The sequence below is a fragment of the Saccoglossus kowalevskii genome, chromosome 17 (genome assembly GCF_978046115.1).
Source record: "Saccoglossus kowalevskii chromosome 17, keSacKowa6.1, whole genome shotgun sequence".
Taxonomy (NCBI): Eukaryota; Metazoa; Hemichordata; class Enteropneusta; family Harrimaniidae; genus Saccoglossus; species Saccoglossus kowalevskii.
The window spans coordinates 27,357,459-27,377,913 of record NC_140657.1 but is presented as its reverse complement, the minus strand read 5'-3'; the positions used below and the strand labels follow the sequence as shown (position 1 = coordinate 27,377,913).

The 20,455-nt window shown below is 33.3% G+C and overlaps 2 protein-coding genes across 3 annotated transcripts in view; one reads left to right on the top strand and one right to left on the bottom strand.

The window, feature by feature from the left end:
• Positions 1–3,983: 3,983 nt before the first annotated feature.
• Positions 3,984–8,905, bottom strand: LOC100378199 (vesicle-associated membrane protein 4-like). Its single transcript, XM_002730550.4, has 6 exons — positions 8,561–8,905; positions 7,914–7,999; positions 7,137–7,237; positions 5,995–6,074; positions 4,710–4,761; positions 3,984–4,127 (listed from the first exon to the last, which is right to left on the bottom strand). Exons 1-6 carry the CDS (start codon positions 8,624–8,626, stop codon positions 4,099–4,101), a joined length of 414 nt encoding a protein of 137 aa, XP_002730596.1. The 5' UTR covers positions 8,627–8,905; the 3' UTR covers positions 3,984–4,098.
• Positions 8,906–9,126: 221 nt separating this feature from the next.
• LOC100378499 (uncharacterized) overlaps positions 9,127–20,455 on the top strand; it is a 55,923-nt gene continuing 44,594 nt past the window's right edge. For both annotated transcript variants that reach the window (XM_085492214.1, XM_085492213.1), the window contains exons 1-8: positions 9,127–9,354; positions 11,193–11,325; positions 11,961–12,026; positions 13,590–13,741; positions 14,200–14,404; positions 14,693–14,827; positions 15,612–15,709; positions 18,165–18,262. In XM_085492214.1, the coding sequence (XP_085348340.1) occupies positions 9,310–9,354; positions 11,193–11,325; positions 11,961–12,026; positions 13,590–13,741; positions 14,200–14,404; positions 14,693–14,827; positions 15,612–15,709; positions 18,165–18,262 (932 nt within the window). In that variant the 5' untranslated portion in view covers positions 9,127–9,309. The remainder of the gene's footprint in view (positions 9,355–11,192; positions 11,326–11,960; positions 12,027–13,589; positions 13,742–14,199; positions 14,405–14,692; positions 14,828–15,611; positions 15,710–18,164; positions 18,263–20,455) is intronic.

The following is a 20,455-nucleotide window of genomic DNA, read 5'->3' as shown; positions in this document are numbered from 1 at the left end:
TTAACATCTGTTAAGTGGCTCTTACGATATTGGTTAATTAGTCCACATTCGGACGACTGGCAGCCATCTTGTTTTTTGAAAATGTTGTATTTTGGACATGCTTTGTCAGTTTTCATTCAAATTTGGTACATAGATTATACATGCTAGGATACATGTCCTCCGACCGTCTGTGAGTCTGTCCGTCCGTGCGTGTGTCAGTCTGTCTTTGCGTCAGTTTGTCCAGACTCATATTTCAGAATCCTTTGGACCGATTCCGTTCATTCTTTGCATGTGCCTAGTACCTTATGTGGGACATATGCACATGCAGTGGTTTAGCGATTTAATTCAAAATGGCTGACTGGCAGCCATCTTGTTTTTTGAAAAACAATTGTTGTATTTTGGACATGCTTTGTCAGTTTTCATTCAAACTTGGTACATAGATTATACATGTCCATGATGATTTCTTTCGCAATTGGATCAAAGATGGCCGACTGGCAGGCATCTTGTTTTGTTTTTTATATGCGGTATCTTGGAAGTGCTTTGTCAGTTTTCATTCAAATTTGGCACATACATCATACAGGTTAGGATACATATCCATGACAATTTGTTTCAAAATCTGGTCAAGGATTGCCGATTGACAGCCATCTGACTTTTTGGCCTTACTACTATATTTCCACAATTTATGTACCATTTTCATTCATATTTGGCACATACATCATACATGTCAGTTTGTTTCATAATCAGATCAAAGATGGCCGAATTACGACCATTTTTATTTTTTGAACATATTACTACTACACAAAACACGTGTTTTGATGTAAATAAACAATTTCTGTATTCGCCACCTGGGACTCAACTTTCAAGGACATGCGCGCGACAACCCCTCCGCTTTAATATGAGAGAAAGAGAACTTCCAAAATTTAACGGGGACTGTGTCATTTTCAATGACTTGTTCTTTGCTGTCTTAAACTGGAGGGGTTGTGACGGAACACATGTTAGAATTTTATGTGAATAAACAATCTGTTACCGGTATATACGCCACCTAGGACTCAAGTTTCAAGGACATGCTCGCGACAACCCCTCCGCTTTAATATGACGAGCACAAAGAGAACTTTCAAAAATTTAACAGGGACTGTCATTTTCAATGACTTGTTAATATGCAAATTAGGTAATTATTATGCGCAGATACCTAGATTATAGCAGAGTACTAAGTACCATTAAAATTATAGAATGTTTTTCAATATTCATGAAGCAGACTATGGAAGTAAAACTGATGCCACTTTGGAGCAGAATGTAGTAATTTATTCTTTTAATGATCACCAACATCTCACCAAAAAAATAAACGCATTATTGATTGCACAGAATTTTCTGTCCACATGTGCGTGCATTCAAATATTTTTTCACAATTTTACCAAAAACAGTTTAATTCTATTTAATTAAATAGAAATTTAAAACAATTTTCATCAAAATATTAACAGCAAAGAAATAGAAGTAGACCATTTGAAATTGGGGGTGGGGGGCTTTTTTGTTTTGTTAGATGTGGTATTTCTGTTCTCATTTTTGTTACAACAATACACGTCTAATGCAATTACTGTAAAGATATTTTCAGAAACTTTTTCCCCCAAGGCAAGCCCACCTCATGATTTTAAATGGTCTACCCCTTTTTATATAGAGAGTAGCCTAATATATTATACATTAAAAACATATTGTACTGATAAATTGTTAAGTCACTGACTTCCTAGCTAAAGAACCCCAGTTAAATGCAGTATGATACAAAATTTTGAATTTCTCAGATTCACATGCAGTTACCATGTACAAAATACAATAAATAAATAGATAAATCATGTCAGTATTGTATTTAAAGACAAATGGATATATTTCTATAAAAATTTTTTTTATGACTTGACTAAAAGTCGTGCGATACTCAAATTGATGCATGGTTGATAAATTCATGGTGTTTTTGTTTAGGTAAATGTTACCGGTACCAGAATTCTCTAAATGTTACCGGTACCGGAATTCTCTAAATGTTACCGGTACCAGAATTCTCTAAATGTTACCGGTACCAGAATTCCAGAAGTGGGTACTCTCAGCCTTATTTTTGTGATCTTTTCTCAGTCAGGTGACAAGGTTTCTCAGTCAGGTGACTAGGTTTCTCAGTCATGTGACAAGTTTTCTCAGTCAGGTGACAAGGTTTCTCAGTCAGGTGACTAGGTTTCTCAGTCAGGTGACAAGGTTTCTCAGTGTAATTGAGACATCCTCTTGTAATTTGTTGCTTTTTGTATTCAAAAACACCTGATGCAAGGTGATTTTGAGATGAAATTACGATATTTCTCGATTCCAAATTTGCTTAGAAGGAACATTCCTTCAGAAAGGTATAGTGCTATCTGCAGAGTTTGCAGCAATTCTTCAGTGGCTTTTTTTATGTTCTGTAGTCACCGAGCAAAGCTGGGCGTGTGCTGGGAGGTAAGTAAGGTTCCAAGGATAGTGGTAGTATTCCTCTAAATATTAGCACACATTGTATCATTACGGCATATGGTTTGTCAACATCAAGAAACATTTTACAAGCTTTTTACACGCTTTGTATTGTTCAATACAATCTGGGTGACGATACTAACAAATCTATCAGTACAAAACTAAAGCAGATATACGTATCACTGCACATTTCTGGTTACCATAGCAACAATGTATCTAATAGGGCCTGAATAAAAAAAATTGTGGGTTTCTTCATCAGTAAGTATTTTTGTATGTTGTATAATTTTAAGACGTATTCATCATTTTATTCAACTTGTATTAATGTCCAGTAAATCTGTTTGGGGTATGGGTTTGACATGAGCCAGTGACCATGCCCCAAGGTCAACTTCTGTCATCTTTCAGAAAATTTTTCCATAGTTTTCCCAGAATTTTGATCAAGGCCAATAGCAACTTATGTCTGTTTGTTTCCAAATGAACAAAGTTATGTAAAAATGTGAAAAATGTTGCACCCAAATTTTGACAAGACCAACTTATCGCTATGCCTACAAGTTGGCGATGTTTTAGAATACTTGGTGAAGAACACATTAACATTTTCAGCACTAAACTTTCTCCCAAAATTTTTCTACACTTTTTTTCTAATATTCTTCAATATATTTGGAAAAGAACCTGAATTTCGAAGCCAACAGACAATTTTAGTTTTTACCCCCAAAAATTTGGCTATTTTTGTCCCAATCTTTTAAAGAAGATTATAAACGGGACTATTTTGTGAATTTGTGATGAAAAGGTTAAGTATGGCAGTGTTAAAATCACAGCGGCTTTCACTAATAATGAACAAATGAAATGATCAGGAGAAACATTTTACACCAGACTGTCATCGTGAAAGCACGGTTGTATTATCCAATGGATGCATTTCCTCATTGGGTTGGTAACCCCAAAATGGCAGTGATGAAGGAAACCATCACCTGAATGGAGTGTCTAGTCTACCAATCTGCACTGATTCATACACCACAAAACATATATAAACCATACAAACACCATAATGGAATATGTTCAAAGTTTTACCTGTGAAATTAACTTTGTACAACATCAGTTCAGTATTCACTCAGTATAAGTTTGTTTTGAAATTGAACAATCGAATATTGAAATTTCAATGTTACACCAATAATTAAATTTTTATATCAAGTTTCTTCCAAATTCCAGTTGCAAGTAATGTCTAAGCCAAAAGTCCATACATGTAGATTTGATGATCTCTTAAAAATCTATAAACTGCCATTGTAAACAATGTTTTTCATTCAGTTTGGATAGATTTCACATCAATATTTATAATGTCCCTCAAGAGAAGATCTTTTTGGAAATTGTCAACAGTGTGTAACATAAATAACTTAAAAGCCCCTTACAGCACTGTCGGCCATGATGGTTCAGCAGTTGATGCCTGGTGCACGTCGTGAGGTACAAATTAACTTACATCATGGCTGACAGGTGAGTGCATAATGTATGTACTCATGACAAACAGTAACAACTATTTCATAAAACCAGTATTTCAGCGTAGAAAAATAGATAGCCACAGCCTTCTTCTGTAATGTTTCCCCAAATAGAGAGTCTTGTATGACACGCGAGTATTGCCGTTAGTGGATTTAAATGGATTCGTTACTTCATATATTTTATGATGATAGGTACTGAAATATAAACAAGTAATTAACATTACATGGTCCCTGTGAGTTTAGGAAATATATAAAGTTTGAATAGTATTCATTAAAACAAAATGGCTGCCAGTCGGCCATTTTTAATTCAATTTCAAAAACAGAATTATAAGCGTAAATGTCCCATAATGTGTTTTATATCTATTGTATGTACCAAGATTGAACATAATCAACACTTGACTGAAACCCTGTTCTGGAATGGCAGAAATGCTTGATCTTCATGAATAGAATGGCTGTTTTTTGGCTATCTTGAAACAAATGCCCGTGCATATGTATCCCAAGATGTACTATGTATGTGTGAAATTTGAATGTGATCGACCCAGGCATGACTGAAATACAGCTTAGGGACGCACACCTCCCCACAGATAGGGGCACGGTTGACTGAGCTCATTCCACAGGTCCTTGTTTTCAAACTTTGACCAATCTAATCTAGTGGTTCTTTCCTCTTTCACCTACTAAATTAAACCATTGATTGGTTCTGCCCAGAGTGCAATAGAATAGAGCTTCCTCTACACAGTTTTGTTTGATAAACAATAAAATCAAATAATGTATACATACCAATTATAACCAACAGTAAAACAAGAATGACCAGGAACAATATCAGCCTCATCTGTCAAACAAAAACACAAAAATCATGTTCATTAATCAGGTAGACTACCGTGCAGCATCAGGGGGGACACAATTCTTTTCAGTACAGTCAGCTCCTCCCCTCATGAAATATTGATAAAAATTTACAAACTTTTTCATCAAAAACTAATAGCAATATCTAAAACTGTCTTTATGGGCCAAAACGATGACACAATTTAGTAAAAATTGTCCAAAATGTGAAATTATTTGCACAGAATTTTTGGCGTGAAAAATATCTGGCACTCAATGGGTTAAATCTAATCACGGATACTGGACTCAATGGGTCTATGTGTAATAATAGGCGTGATATTCAAACTCTTACATTGTCCGTTATGGCAAGTTTAATTGATTGATTGATTTCACCAGAAAATATACAACAGAAAAACAAACAATGTGAGAAAGAAAAAAAAAAGGATGTTTGAAATTTTTTGGCTTCGTCCATGGAAAATAGTTCGTCTGAACTAATCTAGTCCAAGAACCAACTTATTGTATGATATTATGGTGATAAAACTGGTTAAATGATTAAATAATGATTAGAATAATTCAATTAAAATGGAGTTAGGTAGGTAGGACATCCAAGAATAGTAATATACAACGTATAGAAGGAGGAAATAAAAGAAAATAACAAATCTGATGTGTAAAAGCATATTGATAAGGTAAAAGGTTTAATTAGTAGGTAGTGCTTTAATGTGTTTTTGAAGTGTGTTCTATTATGAGGCTGGGAGTGAGTTCCAATGTTTAACAGATGCAAATTTTACATTATGCTGAGAAATGGTCAGGTTAACTTTTGGAATTGCAAGATTGCTTTCTACATTGTAATTTTTATATGGACTGGGTTTTTCAATTCACAAATTTTCCAGTGAAATGACAAGTTCTATTGTTATTTTAGACATGAATCTAACTTAGCAGATTTTACTTGCCAGCGGAAATATCTCATATGCACAAAATATAGGTCTCATATAAAAACAAAGATGGCGACTTTGACTGTTGCACAGACCAAGATAATAGGTAGGTAATTTCTGAAGGACCAATCACTGTCAGAATGATAAATTGTCCCATATATGCGACAGTTATTGACAACTGTGTCTCTTCTTATAAATATATAGATTACATAGATTGTTTGTATCAAAATAAAGATTCAGTAACTGACTCTGTGATGTGCAATGGACACATCGTATAGTGCATGCTGGTATCTTTGCAGACAGTGTATGCCTACCTTGCATGCTTGCCAGCACATGGCCTTCTTCAAACCCTTGGCGGTCACTTTGAAATGAGTTGCATTGATTGCTAATTCCTCTGTATAAAGACAACAATATCATTTTACTTTTTCACTGGAAATTAAATATAAAAATAAACCAAAACACACAACATCTACGGAGGTCAAAGGTCAACCTGACCCCAGTGTGCAATCTTAAGCTTGGTTAACCTTTTCACCCCTATTTCTTTCACTTTTGCACCCAAATCTTTCTGTTACTTTTTTCAATATTCTTAAATATTTCTGGAAATGAACTCTAATTTTAGAGCCAACAGACAAAATTGTAGTCAATTTTCAGTTTTTATTCATTGAATTTGGCTATTTTTGTCCCAATCTTCTGAAGGAAAGTGCAGACTATAAATGGGACTATTTTGTGAATTTGTGATGAAATACAGAAACTGGTGGTGAAAAGGTTAACAAGTGCAGCATTTTTGTCTTTTCCACCTTTAATTCTGATACAATATACATAGCAAGTTTGTCATCAAAGGTGCACACACAAAATCATATCATGCTAGTATTACAATAACTGTAAACCACTTAATTTTTAATGCTGGAATTTCTTTGCAAATTTGATGGTTTCCGTATTGTATGACCCCTGAGAAATATTCTCTAAATATCCTACAAAATTTTGGTGATTTTCAAGGATTTGCAAAATTGGCAAAAATTCATCTACAGAATTGGATGCATTGGATTGCATTTAATTTAGAATTTTGGGGAAGCACATCCAAGCATATAAGATTAACCATATAAATCATGCTATGTATCTGCATCACAGTTGCGATTCAAATGCAAATTAGAGCCTGGAAGTGGAATGTAGGATTAACAACTGATTTTAATAGTGTTAAAGTTCACATGTGCTTGAATCAATCCAGGAATACCGGTAAAACCACTGTGTGAGGAGTTTAAACCTATCAAATGTGAGATGAAACTACAAGCAGAAAATAGAGCGGAAAATTTTGCCATTTCCATTATGATGCTACAGTTATGGACTCTAACAGAACGCATGCTGACCATGTATTTCAGCTACCTGTAGAGGCGCTCAGCCGGTGATGTGTTAAACCAAACACGGACCTACAATTTGTCAGGAACTGTTGCAAACTTACCGGACTTGTCATGTAAGTCATCCAGTTTGTCTCCCCTATCAATAACTTTGTTAATATTATCATGCATAATGTTAACCACTTCATCCACCTGGCCTTGTACTCTGAAAGCACATAATGTATACAAAATGAGTTACTAGATTGATCATGGCTGTGTTATTTTCCAGGCTTTGTGTGAAAGCAATCAAGGATCAAGGGAAATGCATGTACATGAGAATCAACTGATTTTTACAAATTTGCAAAAATGACGTTGTTTCAAAATTAGATTAGGACATTTTGTCCAAAATGACAACTAACATGTGAAATTATGTGACATATCATTTTTTTCATTAAACTCATCAAAAATCAGTGAAAATAAATATACAAATTTAAAACATCCAAAAAGTCTATTCAGCATAAATTAATTAATTGATTAATTAATTAAGTGTAGCACACCTCTGAACATGTTTTTGTTGGTTCTTTTTTTAAATACGGGGTTGACCATTGAGAAAAGAAGATAATGAAAAAAAATTTTAACAGAAAAAAAATACACATTTCGCAGCCCACAAAAATCATAGCAACATTATCCTGAAACAAAGTGTCTAGCTTAAAACTCAGTTGAGGAAAAAATAATTTGCATGTATTTTGTTTATTGTTTGCTGTTTCTTTTTTATAAGTTACATCAAAGATCAAAGTAAAATTAATATATAAAGATATAATGAATAATTAATATTAATTAATATGGTGATATTATGCAGCAATAAAGACATTGTATCCATGGTGTAATACAAATCTACTTACTTGGTTATACTACCATTTCCTCCGGAACTGTAGAAAGGATTATAATCTTCTTCTGGATCGTCATGGTAATCCCCTAATAAATTGTCCTGCAAAATAATAATAATAAGTCAAAGCTTTTAATGATTAATCCACTCACTGTATTCATCCTTCTAGTAGCACATGTGCTTATGTAAATTACAGGTGTTTCTTTTGTCAAAATCAAAATATTTTAATTATTCAGCATACAACAAAATGTGATTTTTGGTTCATTCACAGTCCCTCTATCATAGATAGAGGGACTGTGGTTCATTTATATGCTTTTCCGATAGAGCAAATAAAAAAAAAAATTAATAATGTATAAATAAAAAAATGCAAAACTATAGTTTATATTTTTGTGAATCACACACTAAAATCAGTTTTGGTAATAACGTATTTTCATTTTAACATTGTCCAGAAAAATAAATTTAGTTCAGACCATCAAATGTACATGTATGGCGTGAATGCGACATACCATGTGACTTCTGATGACTAATGAGCAGTTACGTAACTGTTCACTCTATTTTTGTCTCCGCGTGCATGTATTTTTTATTCATTCATTTATTTTTGGACGTATTTTGTTGTTCTTGATAAATTGATTAGTTTTCATTCAGTTTCAAATTTATACTCACTCTCTCTGTAGTTCTTGATCCGTAAACGTCTTCTTCGTCGAGATGCTTCTTGAATTTTGGAGGCATTTTTACGAATGAAAAAACAACAACAGTATACTGCGCAAAAGTGGTGATGTCACTAACGAGGATGTGTCCACGGTGTTATTATGGTGATCAACTTCCGGGTCTTGCTCCAGGAATTAGTTAAACGACCCCTGCTAGAATAAAGGATCGATTTTAACTTCTATTTCAATAGTAAAGTAATTTAGTCTTTGAAATATCGAACCTATCTAGTTGTGTTGTGTTAAAATATCACAGATATAGCGAAAATTAAAGAATTCAACAGAAATCAGCACGGGATCAACGGCGGCCATTTGATGAGGACCTTTATGAAAGCCGAAAATTACACTGTGGCAGCTTTTTTGTGTCGATGGTTTGCAGAGATGTTTAATAACAAAATATCAAAGAAATGCATTATAGAAATTGATTAAAGATTTTATTGATAATGTAGGTCAATTTTAGGAGTCTTCCCTGCTTTCCAGAAAGATGCAGTGAGTAACAGTTCCACCTTTCTAAAGTTAGGGGGCCTTGATTCGCTATCAACATGGCGGCATCCCAAGTGTCCATCTCTGTGGAATTCTGCTACTAGTATTTGAGTTAAAAACAGTGTGTTGAGCGATTTATTTTTACCGATCAAACGTCATTGTTTGCGTCGTTTGGGGACAAACCAGATAATTCACCTAATCGTTATAAGTGGAATATTTGTTGAAATGGAACAGGAGTTTGGACCCCCTGAAAGACAGGTTTCTGAAGACGTAAGTACAACATTGAAAAGTCCGAATCCGAGAAAGTCCCAAAGACAGATAGAGATGAATCATTCCCAGTTAGTCTGCAAATAATGGATTTGGGTGTAAAAATAACCAGCTTCTCAGACTTTAACAGTTTCAGAAAATCTAAACAACATGTAATATATGATATTTTATTTTAAACTTAAGCAAACAAATAATAATAATTGTTTATTGCATCTTTAGAAATGTACATTTCTTTAAGTATATAGCAATAGAAATATTAATCAATACAAAAAATAAAATATAACAACAAGTTAGTAAAAAAAATATAAAAAAATGAATAGAATATAATAAGTTAAAATCACATGTTTTTTTGTGCGTTGTTGGAATGCCATGAAGATAAATTGTGCAACATGCATAATTGAGATTTTGTCTTATTGTCATTATAAATTGAAATTTTTCATTATTAGTTAAATTTTTTTGGGAGAATTATATGTGAGAACACATCTTGTCGTAATGTCTTGTATTTTGGACAAACTATGAGTAAATGTTCTTCATTTTCTTCTTTATGCATATTGTAGACAAATATGTAGACAAATTTAACAAATGTAACAAAGATCAAAGATATCATTACATACCCTTGGGCCTATATATGAAATAGGTTTTTGAAATTAAGTCCCTACCCACTTGGCTGTTATTGTTTTTAGTCGCCGGAGTGATTTACATGGCAAAATTTAGTTCCCCGGGCGTCTCTAATAAATAATCTATCTAACTGCTGGACTGAATTAAAGATATCATCAAAAAACCGTAGAAGATTGGGCAAAAATCGGTTGTTTTAGGCATCAAAGTTTTTTGTTTCAGAAATGCAAGGACAATTAGACTTGAATTTCAAGAATGCCAGTCGTTTTGATCAGACCTTTTCTTTTGTCTCAAGCTTGTTATCAGAATAGAACATAGGATTTTGACATGTCAATCACAATTTTTTAACAATTTCTTATTTAAACATCTCGCGTATAAATATTCAACTCTCCAGTATTGCAAAATGAGTCAGTTGAGAACTTTAAATCTTATTTATTAGGATTCCTGTAAAGGTTGTTACTTTGCTATATTTCCACCAATCAAATAATCACATACATCAATGTACACTGTAGCTGCCATATTGATTTTTGATCTCATAGTACACAGTTCAATTCACACAAATGACATATTTGCAGCGCCCTCACATGGCAGAATGCAAAATTTAAGGGAACTTGGCAAAAAAAATTTATGTTAATTGACGTCTGTCTGTGAATGTGCATTTGCAGTTACAACCTCCAATGGTTTTCAAAATTGTCAATATTTTTGCAAAAATATACTTTAAAGGATGTACATGTAGTAGATGTTTTCAGGAAGTAAAATTCATACTAATTATTTCATAGAATAATTGTTTTAAACCATATCAAACTGTATATTTTATGAAAGCGCATTATTCACACGAAATAAAAATGGAGGTTACCTTTAATATAACCATCATGTGGTCATGTGACAGCTAATTAAATTAATCTTTAATTGACTGTGAAGAAATTAGAATTGGACTCATAATGCCACATTTACTGTAAAATATTTCACACTATTTGTTACTACAGTCAATAATATGCATGGTTATGTGTTGAATAAATATATCACAACTGGACACAATTGTAATAAATATGTATTTTTCTGAAGATAGATAAAAAAAATCACCAGATTTCAGTTTCTTACTGCCCTAGCTCTGATTAATAACAGTGAGACTAAAGCGGTACTGAGGGATGCTCTTTAGAACAGCATTTACCTGTACTGTAATACATGTAGAAATCTCAACTATTTCTTCTTTTTTCTTTAAACAGGTTTTTCGTTTCAAGCAGCTGTGTAAAATCAAAATTTTTGATAATAATGTTGAAACTTTGGCACCAAAAGATGTTGTACATTTGGTAGCAGTATCCAATAAGTATGGTCTGACATTTGTTGGCGTTGATTCAGGTATAGTTGCTCACTTTTGTCGTTTTGTACAATTCTACCATACAAGCATGTACTAAATAACAGATACAAACCAAGGTATTAATATTTTCATCACCTGTTCCCTCTCTTCATCACAAATTCCCAAAAATGTTTATAGTCTGTATTTTTCTTCAGAAGATTTGGACAAAAATAACGAAATATTTTTTGAGTGAAAACTGAAAATTGAATCAAATTTTGTCTGTTGGCTCCAAAATTAGAACTCATTTTGAGAAATATTAAAGAATATAAAAAAAAGTGCAGAACCCCCTAAATCGACTTTTGTCATCTTTCACAAAATTAAACCTGCAGAATTTTTTTCATACATGTAGGATCAAGATCAAGATTTGTAAGAAATGGTAAATTTTGTTCATTTGGTAAAAAATATACATAGGTAAAACTATGTAAAATGTTACACATCAATATAGGCAGGTATAATTATGGCGTGAAAGGATTACACATCATGATCTGTCTCACAGATGTTCTTAGTGATTGGCTCAATGTGATTCTGTCTGATCCTTTGCAGTTCAATGTGTCAGTTATGTCATCTTACATTGTTGAAATGGTAAAGTATCACCTGGACATGACTCAATTTTCATCTTCTTGCTTCATCTTTTTAGGTTTCAAGGTTATTAAGACTTCAGAATTGAGTAAGTTGGACATCGAACAAGGCTCTATTACAACAGGTAAGCTTCTGATTACTGTAAAACATGTTGAAAAAGCGGCATGCAATTTTAGCGAAGTGTGGTAAAATGACGTAATAGCGAAATGTTGATTTAGCGAATCTCTCTTGTCGTTGTTGATTTCTTTGTTTGGCGGCCGTTTTGAATTGATAATAAAGTCATTAGCGACATCTTGAATTAGCGAATCAGTTCTCTTGCTAAATTTGCGAAAAAGACATGCTCGCGAAAAAGACATGTTTTACAGTATTTCTATTGCAAGCATGTTGATATTGCATTGTGAAAAAAAAAAATAGTTATGCGTCTTGTCTTATTAAGATTATACAAGATTAAGTTCGACACTCACAAATGTATTGTCTGAAAAACATTTCCTAATAATATGTAATGAAATTTTCCCAATTCTATCATATATATATTAGGCACTGGTATGCAAAACTGCATGAGAAACAAAATCTTTTTGTCATGTTTTTGGGAGAAAATTTTGAATTGAACATAACAAAAAGGTGTTTTTCCAAATGATAAAATATTTGGTTGGCTGTGACCATATTTGGATGGCTATAACTATATATGGATAGTGATGTATCGCATACCATGCCATATTTGGCTGTCTAACCATATATGGATAGTGATGTATCGCATACCATGCCATATTTGTCTGTCTAACCATATATGGATAGTGATGTATCGCATACCATGCCATATTTGGCTGTCTAACCATATATGGATAGTGTTGTATTGCATACCATGCCATATTTGTCTGTCTAACCATATATGGATAGTGATGTATTGCATACCATGCCATATTTGTCTGTCTAACCATATATGCATAGTGATGTATCGCATACCATGCCATATTTGGCTGTCTAACCATATATGGATAGTGATGTATTGCATACCATGCCATATTTGGCTGTCTAACCATATATGGATAGTGATGTATTGCATACCATGCCATATTTGGCTGTCTAACCATATATGGATAGTGATGTATCGCATACCATGCCATATTTGGCTGTCTAACCATATATGCATAGTGATGTATCGCATACCATGCCATATTTGGCTGTCTAACCATATATGGATAGTGATGTATCGCATACCATGCCATATTTGGCTGTCTAACCATATATGCATAGTGATGTATCGCATACCATGCCATATTTGGCTGTCTAACCATATATGGATAGTGATGTATCGCATACCATGCCATATTTGGCTGTCTAACCATATATGGATAGTGATGCATTGCATACCATGCCATATTTGGCTGTCTAACCATATATGGATAGTGATGTATTGCATACCATGCCATATTTGGCTGTCTAACCATATATGGATAGTGATGTATTGCATACCATGCCATATTTGGCTGTCTAACCATATATGGATAGTGATGTATTGCATACCATGCCATATTTGTCTGTCTAACCATATATGGATAGTTATGTATTGCATACCATGCCATATTTGGAATAGCACATATTTGTATGGTTTGTATTTTTTGTTACCTGGCAGGAAAAGTGAAAAGTTACTTTTCTCTTGTTCATATATTCTTTTTTTCTTTTTCAGTTTCAGCTGTCCCTGTTGTAAGAAAAGTGAAGTTAGCAGTAATGCCCTGTCACATTTCTCTCTCAGCGGACAGTCTCACTTTGTCTGTGTGCTTCAATGACAATACTAATACGGTTGTAAATTGTTATGATGTGAGAGCATTTGTTAACATGGTGAGTTTTGTGAACTATCAGTTATAAGAAATAGATTTATAGTTATTTTATTTACTCTGTAGCCTTTCTTAAAGAAGAATTCTACTTGTGTGTTTTTGTCATACATGTATATATTTTAGCGCATATAGAAATGGCAATTTTATGTCAAAATATGCCACTAATTTTAGTTTTATCAGCATTATTTAGACTTTTTTTATAACACTTTCAGTATGTTTTTAGGAGACACTGTCAAATCTCCATCTATCATTTCATCTTGAATGTAACTCAAAAGTCAACTTTTAATGCCTTCTACAAACAACAATTTTGATTAATGCTTGTGAGGGAAACTATGTTCAAAAGAAATTAGAGAAAATTAAATGCAAATTTGAATAATACTGCATGCAAATTTTGGTGGGAAAAAAAATGATGGTATTGAAATGGTTAAATAATTGTGACGCTTTGATTTTCACTTTTTTCAGGCTAAAGATCCCCTGCCATTTTGTAGCGAGATACTGATACCGGGAAATACAGCACCGTTACTTGATTTAAAATGGAATCCTGATGTAGCTCATGCAAGTATGTTCGCTGCGTGTTGTAACAAAGGGACGTTATCATTATGGGATATCAGCAATTCCACTGCTGCACAGCTGCATTGCTTGGACAGTGATAATGGAATCAGTGCAAGTAAGACGGTTAACTTTCATGCTTCCCTCTGGTGGTGGGTCTGTATTACTAAGTGCTTTTGTTTTTTTATAGTTTTTATTGGAGTGCTGTTAATTCAGAGATTTTTTCTTTCTGGATGGTTTGCAGTTCCTTCACAGATATATTTAATTCTGACAGGAGACTATGGAATGAATATGAAAAACTATATACTATCAATAAAGAACTTGGACTTGAACTTGACTGAGAATGTTTGTTTTGTTAGATAGGTTTATACTATGTGTTTTACCATTTACACTTCTCTGTTTGCAGTTTGCTGGAGCCCTAAGGGAAAACAGATTGTTTGTGGTACGCTAGCTGGAAAATTGGTACAGTATTCCAAAACACTAGAAAAAAAGAGAGAAATCAGTGAGCCCAGCGTCTTTGACAATAATGTCGTTATACAAGGTATGGAAGTTGAGTCGTGTGAAAAAACCCTCGTATATAATTTTCAGGGTTGGTACTTTGGTCCCAAATGCAACAAAATAGACAAGTTTTTATTAACTTGTATCAGTCAACACCTGTTCAAACATTAGGGCAGAGATGTGAATGGCAATCTACCTAATGTTAGGTCCAGTACGCATCCAGAAAACACAAAATATTAACTTTTATTTTTTAAATCTGTGCCCTCAAAACTCCAGGTTTTGTGTAAAACCTGTGAAAAAATCTTCACAATTGGCCGAGAAACAAATCAAACAAACTAGACGTTCCAAACATATATATGACCAGAGGTACATTACTTGGGGTTTGTAACTACGGTGACATGATACCAAGATCCCGTCACAATCTCGCTCTCGCATAAGCGTTCCAACTCAGAAAAATGCGAATGCGCATGCCCGAGGTAACTAGGATACTGGGATGTCCAGGTGGATCAAAATAGCTGCCCACGGTATGACGGATTACGAGAACTATATTTTCTGTACATTTTCGATGTATTACATTTTTCACTATGATAGCGACAAGAAAAGTTTTATTTTTTCATTACAAACCTTGAACATTGATATGTGTCATGTCAGAAGGTCGTAGCCTCAGTCTCGCTATCTACGAGATGAGACTTGAATGGGATCTTGACATGATGTCACCATACAGTACTATGCGAGTTGCAAACCCCAAGTAATGTACCTCTGATATGACGTAAAAAAAAAAAAAATGATTTCAATATGAGTAAATAAAATTTTTTTATCTTGCATAGTTGTTAGTGTGCTGTGGTTATCGACCTATTCGTTTATGACGGCATATAGCGTTGTCGGGACGACGGATCAACCCAGTGTGGTCATTGTTAACGCACCGGTATGTATGTCAGGTTTTCTGGTATTTGATAATGACAACATCAAATAATATTTCTATTTCAGATTTGTTATATAGAATGCAAAAAAACTGTAAATTATTACCTTGAATGATTCTTGTAATACAAAAAAATTGTTACTGTAAAAAATTACACTTAGAATATATTTTTCCTACTGTTGTGTCAGTGAAAATATATATCCGGCGAATATACCTTTTACGGTACCTAGTATGTATTCAACTCTATACATACAAAACACCCAAAGTGTCTTTTCAGGAAAATTAATTCCAGCTAAAATAAAATATTTTACACATCATTTATAAACCAGATGAGAATATCATTTTATTGTCTGTATAAAGTCAGATCTTGTGTGTATCTTGTGACAGCACAACAATTACCGTTTGGAGAAAAAGTGAACTCCCAAACCCCCATAAAATTGAAAAGAAGTTCTTTTTTTGGGCCTGGCCTGTCCACTTGTTCAGTTGTGATATATATTTTTACCAGAAACATTGTTAGGCTTTATGATGCCAACCAACATTGTAAAAATCTTTTTAAAATCTGATGTTATAGACTCCAATTTTTTTTTCTTTAAATTTAGTTTTTTTGTTTGTTTATGAATTTTGTTTTTGGTTTTACTTGCTGTTATTAAATTTTTAGCTCCGCTGTCGACTTTGTCGAGCGGAGCTTGTCATATGAGTGATTGTCCGTCGTCGTCGTCGTTCGTGTCAATATTTTACTTTTTCGACTTCTTCTTGAAAACTACAAGCCTGAATGCTTTGATACTTGGTGTATATGTACCTTGGGTAGACCTCTCTTAGGTTTGTTCATTTCATGTTGATATCTTTAATTCTCTAATTTTGGTGAATATTTTTGTAATTTTTGGTAAAAAGTGATATTTTCGACTTCTTGTTAAAAACCAATAGTTCAATTGCTTTGATATTACATATATAGATACTACATGTAGACCTTTCTCAGATTTGTTCATTTTGTGATGATATCTTCAATTCTCTAATTTTGGTGAATATTTTTGCCATTTTTGGTAAAAAGTGATATTTTCGACTTCTTGTTAAAAACCGCAAGTCCAATTGCTTTGATATTACATATATAGGTACTACATGTGGACCTCTCTCAGATTTGTTCATTTTGTAATGATATCTTTAATTTTCTAATTTTGGTGAATATTTTTGGTAAAAGTGATATTTTCGACTTCTTGTTAAAAACCTGAAGTCCAATTGCTTTGATATTACATATATAGGTACTACCGGTACATGTGGTTCTAACTCAGATTTGTTCATTTCATGATGATATCTTCAATTCTCTAATTTTGATGAATATTTTTGTCATTTTTGGTAAAAAGTGATATTTTCGACTTCTTGTTGAAAACCGCAAGTCTGATTGTTTTGATACTATATATATTGCTCGTTTTCTAATGATATCTTCTGTTTTTTAATTGAAATGTGCATTGCTAACAGCGGAGCTATCTCAGCCGAGAGGCTACTTGTTGGTAAAAAGGGATATTTTCAACTTCTTGTTAAAAACCGCAAGTCCAATTGCTTTGATATTACATATATAGATACTACATGTAGACCTTTCTCAGATTTGTTCATTTCGTGATGATATCTTCAATTCTCTAATTTTGGTGAATATTTTTGGTAGAAAGTGATATTTTCGACTTCTTGTTAAAAACTGTAAGTCTGATTGCTTTTATATTACATATTGTTCATTTTCTAATGATGTCTTCAGTTCTTTAATTGACATATGCATTGCTAACAGCGGAGCTATCTCGGCCGATAGGCTGCTTGTTTAAATATTGTATCTTGGTCGCCTTACCAGGAAATGTTAAAAAACAAAACAATAACAGCAAGTAAAAAAAAAGTCATAAATAAACAAAACTACCATATAAAAATATAAAAATTTCAAAAAAAAACCTATACCTACATCAGATTTTAATCAGATTGTACGCATACAGACTCTGTAATTTAATATTTTGGAAAGAAAGTCAGACAAGGGAGGGGATCTAAAATCAATGGAACCTATGTTGTTAAAACAGACAGACATAATCACTATATGAAAAACAACTAAAGAATCTGGTGTGCATATCTTGACTAATCTTAAAAGAAAATGCTTTACATTGAATGTTGGTTTTTTTGATACATGTACTCATCTATGTATATGCAATCTTGAACGGAGAATATCATAACTGTTAAATTATTGTCATGCAAAAGGCTTCAAACAAAATTTGGCAAGGAATACAACTTGAAAGTATAACGCTACTCAAAAATAACAATATTGTAAGCATAATCAAACTCAATAATGTAATATTTTGGAAAGAAAGTCAGGAAAAAGGAAAGGAAAAGAACTAATGTTGTTATATGTAAAGTTTGCGCAACTCTTGTAAAATACTGTAAGCATGAGAGACAAGTTTTATATACTTTAGTTATGTTTATCAATTTTTCACAGAAAACTGGGGCTGTTGTGTACACAAATTTAGAAGATGTGTGTTACGGATCAGGAGAGGACAGAAACCAGGTTTATTATTTCCTTAACATCCCAGAATGGTAAGCTAATTTTTAGTACCGGTTATTCGTAGTCTGAAACAGAAACTTTGGGGTTTCATTCATCAATCTGTGTGGCTGTCTATCTTATTTAACTGGCATGCCTAAATTTGATTTTATATTGGTACTAAAGCAAGACATAATGCTTTACCATGGCATGCCAGTTTGTGGTGGCCATTTTCATCCAAATTTCAACATGTCATCAACAATTTCTATTTTGGGATATACATTTGATTCAAACTTGAACATCCCACTACAAATTCCACATTTTATGTTTGTTAAATATTGCCTTCAATGTTACGGCCTCAAATATTTACTCTATTAGCTTTGTTTCTTATTTAAAAATGATAAAGGGACTACATGTTATTTACAACTGAACTGAAAAATCTTTAATGGCTGCTAGCCTTTGACCACATACTTTAAATACTGTAAAATGGGGGGGTAGGCTTTTACTCAAGGACCACCTCAGAAAAGATAATTTTTTGGGGGGTTTAAAATTGTAACCATTTTTCTACTTAACAGCGCCGGTCTCGGAGAAATATTACGTCTTTTTGAGGAAAAAAATGCAAAACGAGTCATGATTTCCACAACACTTTTAATTAATGAAGCAACAAACATGTTCATAAAAATACACACGTTTTATTACAATATGGTTTACATACTGTCTGAATTTACGATGCAAAAATGGGTAAGGTATGTGGGAAAACAGTCGAAGGCAAGATCTTTATCATTATCATTCTTGTGGAATGTTTTCGAGTGTATGCAAACTCTCAATACAAAGTAATTACCGCCATAGTTTTTTTAATCTTGATTTGACCTGAACAACTTGCTTTGACCTAACAGTCACGTCTTTGGTTAACCAATCAAAATGCTGAGTGAGTCGTACAGACTAAGTTTTCCGATTATTGAAGAAGTTACCACGATGTTAAAATGCATTCTGTTAACACTGATGTCGACAAAAAAAACATTGATTTTATTTCCCTAAAAACTGAGGGTTGAGGAAATATTTAAACTTTTCATGGTCGCTAATTAGTCATGTCGAAGAATCGTTTGCTCGTTCACACCCGATTCACGATAGACTCAATGGTCACGATTGTTCTTAAAAGTAAAACGATGTTCAATGACCAGGTTTCATTTTTGGCGTTTTGAAAACTACTACTCAAAAGAAACATCGGGGTTCATCCTGAGTAAATAACACAATAGACAAAGTGCAAACCATGTTCCGTACGTTTGCCCGCCATGCACTCTGAAATTAATCTTGTAAAAGCAGGAACCAAACTACCGTACCAATCATGATTATTATGCAATGAAATACACTTTTTACATGCATATTTTAATATAAAATGTCATCGACGCTCAGAAAAACACCCTGGGCCTATACTCGGGAATGCCTTTAACTCGTTAAATGTCTAAAAACAGAGGGCTGGATTATACTCGGAGAGGGGCTTATGCTCAAGTAACCTTTTGTCCACCAGTCTTTCTCGCCCATTTTTTTTCTGCACTTTTTTTTTATATTCTTCAATATGTTGGAGCCAGCACAAAATTTGAGTCAATATTAAGTTTTTCTCAAAATAATTTGGCTGTTTTTGTCACAATCTTCGGAAGGAAAGTGCAGACTATAAATGGGACTATTTTGTGATGAAAATAGGGAACTGGTTAATTGCCAATAAGTTTTATCTTGTATGTGTTTGCATGTGTTGTTTTTCTGTATATCAGTCGTCTGGTTAAAAAAAAAAACCACTGCAATCACATCACTTTAAAAATAAAGTATTTTATGTTTAACTCGTCAAAAATCAGGGAAAATAAACTCCATACAAAATGCCCAAAAAGCCTTTTCAGCGAAAATTAATTACAGCTAAAATAAAGTTTTTTAACAGTAATATAATAGATAATTTCTGTCATAGATATAAAGTCTCAGGCCCAGTACATATAATTATGTAAATTTACAATAAATATCTGAGGGTCACTCAAGCCACAGTAATTTTGAACAAGAACAAATCTTTATGAACCTGTGTCAGAACATTATTCAGACAAATTCTCAAACAGTTGTGCTATCAAGTATAACGCAAACGCCAAAGTGTTGTCCAATCAATCTGACTATCTAAATAATTTTAAGAACTGCTGTAGTTGTACTTATCTGATTAAAATCTTCATATTCCTTGTAACTTAAACTCCATTTCACGCATTAGGCACAGA

Bases quoted from the DNA above. Each gene is read 5' to 3' on its own strand.
- LOC100378199 (XM_002730550.4), bottom strand. From the start codon at position 8,626: ATGCCTCCAAAATTCAAGAAGCATCTCGACGAAGAAGACGTTTACGGA. The intron at 8,000-8,560 runs GTGAGTATAAAT...ATTATTTTGCAG, and splicing joins GATCAAGAACTACAGAGAGA to GACAATTTATTAGGGGATTA. The intron at 7,238-7,913 runs GTAAGTAGATTT...ATGTGCTTTCAG, and splicing joins GGAAATGGTAGTATAACCAA to AGTACAAGGCCAGGTGGATG.